Here is a 5,285-nt window from a genome sequence, read left to right on the forward strand (position 1 = left end):
TCTGATGCTCCTAGGGATTGGGGGCAGGAGGAGAAGGGGATGACAGAGGATGAGATGGCTGGATGGCATCACTGACTCGATGGACGTGAGTCTGAGTGAACTCTGAGAGTTGGCAATGGACAGGGAGGCCTGGTGTGCTGCGATTCATGGGGTCGCAAAGAGTCGGACACGACTGAGCGACTGATCTGATCTGATTATGACTTGGGCAAATTGTTTACCTTCTAACCACATTTCCTTATCTTTAAAGTAGATAATAGTTTACCAACCTTGTAGGATTTTGTGAAGGTCTTGTAAATGGAATAGTGAATGTAAAACTGTTAGTATAGTGTGAACACAGCAAAACCCCAACAATATTTAATTAATTATTATTAGAATCATATGGTGAAAATTAATCTCTGCATTCTATTAAGAATGAGAAAACAGTAGATTTGTAGTAAAAGTTTATATTTCATAATGTATGAGTTGCTGCTGCTGCTAAGTCGCTTCAGTCATGTGTGACTCTGTGGGACCCCATAGGTGGCAGCCCACCAGGCTCCCCCATCCCTGGGATCTCCAGGCAAGAACACTGGAGTGGGTTGCCATTTCCTTCTCCAATGCATGAAAGTGAAAAGTGAAAGTGAAGTTGCTCAGTCGTGTCTGACTCTTAGTGACCCCATGGACTGCAGCCCACCAGGCTCCTCCGTCCATGGGATTTTCCAGGCAAGAGTACTGGAGTGGGGTGCCACTGCCTTCTCCGAATGTGTGAGTACATGGAATTTAAACAAGTGATAAAGGTTTCTCTGCTTAGAAGGAAGTTTGTCTGTTTAAGTTCTTGCCTATCAACTGCAGTATGAATGCCCTTATGAGAGAAAAGAATTACTCTCATTAGTGTTAACAAATGTTATAATAATGTATATAATAATGTTCAGTTCAGTTCAGTTGCTCAGTCATGTCCGACTCTTTGTAACCCCATGAATCGCAGCACACCAGGCCTCCCTGTCCATCGCCAACTCTCAGAGTTCACTCAGACTCATGTCCATCGAGTCAGTAATGCCATCCAGCCTTCTCCTTCTGCCCCCAATCCCTCCCAGCATCAGAGTCTTTTCCAATGAGTCAACTCTTCACATGAGATGGTCAAGGTACTGGAGTTTCAGCTTTAGCATCAGTCCTTCCAAAGAACACCCAGGACTGATCTCCTTCAAAAGGGACTCGTTGGATCTCCTTGCAGTCCAAGGGACTCTCAAGAGTCTTCTCCAACAACACAGTTCAAAAGCATCAATTCTTCGGCGCTCAGCCTTCTTCACAGTCCAACTCTCACATCCATACATGACCACAGGAAAAACCATAGCCTTGACTAGACCAACCTTTGTTGGCAAAGTAATGTCTCTGCTTTTGAATATGCTATCTAGGTTGGTCATAACTTTCCTTCCAAGGAGTTAGCGTCTTTTAATTTAATGGCTGCAATCACCATCTGCAGTGATTTTGGAGCCCCAAAAAATAAAGTCTGACACTGTTTCCACTGTTTCCCCATCTATTTCCCATGAAGTGATGGGACCAGATGCCATGATCTTAGTTTTCTGAATGTTGAGCTTTAAGCCAACTTCTTTACTCTCCACTTTCACTTTCATCAAGAGGCTTTTGAGTTCCTCTTCACTTTCTACCATAAGGGTGGTGTCATCTGCATATCTGAGGTTATTGATATTTCTCCCGGCAATCTTGATTCCAGCTTGTGTTTCTTGCAGTCCAGCGTTTCTAATGATGTGCTCTGCATAGAAGTTAAATAAGCAGGGTGACAATATACAGCCTTGATGTACTCCTTTTCCTATTTGGAATAATAATAAAGTGAGATTAATACTTTATTTCTCATTTCTCCAAAAATATGTATTGTAGAGGATTTGAATGTTAATAGGCACAGCTAAATCTAGTACTGGAAAGAAAATGATCTTGTGTTTGAGTCTATCTGTTAATAGAGGATATCAAAGACATTGATAAGATAGAACTATTTTTAACTTATGTCCTGATTACTTCAAGGTTTCCAAGAAGCTGAAACAATAAGTGAAATAATAAAAATGAATGAGTCATATTTGAGGTTTTCTATGTTATTTTGATCATGAAATCCAACCTTTGGTACAGGCCTTCAGGAAATTATAAAAATATATTATTAGGTTCCTGGTTCCCCCAAGGGCCATCTTCTCTAGGGAAGAACTGGCAATTAGAAGTACATTTAACTTGTTGCTCAGGTATTCTTTTCCCTGGAAGGATTCTCTGATGCACTGACCTATCCAGAAGGGAGACCACTATCATGGAGCTTGAAATTCTAAAGCTAGCTTCTCAATGAAGAGTTGATGGGATCATCTGTAAGAGGTTTCCTTTCCATATACCTCGTTATTCAACTTGACCATGTGTAACTGGGAGAACTCATTTTACTCTTCACTGCTTTTTTTTTTTTTTTTGCTTTAAGAGTATATAAAGAGAATAATGGAAAAAGTGAACATTAATAAAACTTAGTTTTATATTCTACCTTAAAGTTTAATTGAATAATATGTGTATTCCTCATCAAGGAAGTTGAAATAGACTTTGGAGTAAACTGATCGGTTTGATTATTCAGAGGACTTATTGGCTACAAGTATAAATGGTGTAAGTTAAATGCAGAGGTCAATAATCTTTGCTTGGTAGAATAAAGATGGGATTTAGGGTAATTATGAGACCCATGGGGCAGTCAGGGCAGCCTCACCGCTCACAGTAATTTTCTCAAAGTAGTGAGTACCCAGACCTGCCCCTACTCTATATCTAGCTGGTGAATTGATAACAATTTTGAGTACATTAGAGCAGTTACTTTACTTATATTTAGATATTTCTTGGGGTCCCATGATGTGTCAAAATCCAATTCCCTATGTCTGTTTTCTCATGCATATTCCAATCAGTTTAAAACCACATAGTTTCAGCTTTAGAACTCTAAGACAAAACATGAAGATTATATTTAATTTCTAATCATAGAATTAGTTATGTAAGCTGTAGAAATTTGGAAAATACTGAAGAACATGGGAAATAAAATATCAACCATAATCTCACATTCAGGAGCAAATGTCCTCAATGTATTAAATTATTTTTCTTACCAATCTTCTATACATATGTTTTAACATACATTAGAGAAGTATATAAAATTTTATAAGTGAAATTTTAAAATTTGAACTTTATTTTTAAAAGATGTATATAAAATCTGTAATCTTTAAATGCTAATTCAATAAGTATATTCACTAAATTTTTCCCTATTTTTACATAATTTGTAAAATGGACTATTTTGTGATTTTTAAATTCACATTATTTTGTGCACAAACTTTTAAATTAGCCTCCAAAATTGTTACTTCTAATGTCCAAATTATTCCAATAAATTGATGTTCCATTAAAGTATTTCAGACACTATGGCCAAGGAAACTGAATTTCTTTCTTCTGGTTACTCTATGTCTTATAAAAATAGTTTGAGACCAGAATAAAAAAAGACTAGGTCAACTAAAATAACTTTTAAGATACTATTCCTACAGAGTTTTGGGAAAAGCAAGACTCATCTGTGACATTATCAGAGTACTGTTAAAAGGCAGAGTTTCAGTGTATTTTACTTTTTTACGGTTCTTTTTTCTTTTCTTTTTAAGGCAAAGCATTCTTTCCCGGAATTTTTATTACCCACACCACAATGATGGAGAATGAAAGGAATGTGACTGTATTCATTCTAGTAGGTCTTACACAGAACCCCCAAATGCAAAAAATAGTGTTTGTGGTGTTTTTGGTCTTGTGCATGGTAACCTTCTCAGGCAACCTGCTCATTGTGGTTACCATTACCACCAGCCAGGCTCTGAACTCCCCCATGTACTTCTTCCTGACCCACCTTTCCTTGATAGACACAATTTACTCTTCTTCTTCAGCTCCTAAGTTGATTGTGGACTCCCTCCAGGAGATCAAGACAATCTCGTTTAATGGGTGTATGGCTCAAGTCTATGCAGAACACATTTTTGGTGCTACTGAGATCATCTTGCTCACAGAGATGGCCTATGACCGCTACGTGGCCATCTGCAAACCTCTGCACTACATGGCCATCATGAACCACAGGCTGTGCGTCCTCCTGCTGGGGGTGGCCTGGACTGGAGGATTTGTCCACGCAACCATTCAGGTCCTCTTTACAGTCCGGCTGCCCTTCTGTGGCCCCAATGTCATAGACCACTTCATGTGTGACTTGTACCCTTTGTTGAAACTTGTCTGTGTGGACACCCACATCCTTGGTCTCTTTGTTGCTGCCAACAGTGGGTTCATCTGCCTGTTAAACTTCCTCCTCCTGTTGGTCTCCTATGTGGTCATCTTGAGCTCCCTAAAGAGCTATAGCCTGGAGGGGAGACGCAGAGCCCTCTCTACGTGTGTCTCTCACATCACAGTAGTTGTCTTATTCTTTGTGCCCTGTATCTTTGTGTATCTTCGCCCAGTCACCACTCTGCCCATTGATAAAGCTGTTGCTGTCTTTTACACTATGGTGGCCCCTATGTTAAATCCTTTAATATATACCCTCAGAAATACCGAGGTAAAACGTGCTATGAAGAAACTCTGGAAGAAAAAAGTGCGTTCAGATAATAGTTAAACAGAATCATTAAACATTACAGATAGAAGTAATAGAGGTACTCTAGTCCAAGCCTCGAGAAGGCAATGGCACCCCACTCTAGTACTCTTACTTGGAAAATCCCATGGATGGAGGAGCCTGGTGGGCTGCAGTCCATGGGGTCGCTAAGAGTCAGACTCGACTGAGTGACTTCACTTTCACCTTTCACTTTCATGCATTGGAGAAGGAAATGGCGACCCACTCCAGTGTTCTTGCCTGGAGAATCCCAGGGATGGGGGAGCCTGGTGGGCTGCCCTCTATGGGGTCGCACAGAGTCGGACACGACTGAAGCGACTTAGCAGTAGCAGTAGCAGCAGTCCAAGCCTCTTGATGAATATGTCGAATCTAAAAACAGAATGAATAATACTTGCTGATAGCCACTTAAGCACAAGAACTAAAGCCTGGGTTGGAATCCAGACTTACTGTCTCCCATCTCTCACTCTCCTTATCACAACTTAATCCTTCTTAATCAATAAATACTTATGTATTAAAGGGAAATCTGGAAATATCTTCAGAAGCTAAAAAGTACAAATCTAGAGTTTTGAATCAGTCTTATTATGTAACGTGGAGATGTGTTGGTTACTACTGATTATTAAAAAGAGTGCCTAATGATATTCCTTTACTTTGGACTCTGGCCTCAATATAGATTTTTTGTGTGTGAATT

At 39.6% G+C, this 5,285-nt stretch overlaps 1 protein-coding gene across 1 annotated transcript; it reads left to right on the plus strand.

Moving 5' to 3' along the window:
- The first annotated feature begins 3,673 nt into the window (after nt 1-3,673).
- On the plus strand, nt 3,674-4,603 carry LOC104990381 (olfactory receptor 4C12-like). The gene has a single exon (XM_010842445.1). The coding sequence runs from the start codon at nt 3,674-3,676 to the stop codon at nt 4,601-4,603; it is 930 nt and encodes a 309-aa protein (XP_010840747.1).
- Nucleotides 4,604-5,285: the final 682 nt, after the last annotated feature.

The sequence above is a fragment of the Bison bison genome, unplaced genomic scaffold (genome assembly GCF_000754665.1).
Source record: "Bison bison bison isolate TAMUID 2011002044 unplaced genomic scaffold, Bison_UMD1.0 scf7180017864178, whole genome shotgun sequence".
In the NCBI taxonomy this organism is placed as follows: Eukaryota; Metazoa; Chordata; class Mammalia; order Artiodactyla; family Bovidae; genus Bison; species Bison bison.

Coding starts and splice junctions, on each gene's coding strand:
- LOC104990381 (XM_010842445.1), top strand. CDS start 3,674: ATGGAGAATGAAAGGAATGTGACTGTATTCATTCTAGTAGGTCTTACA.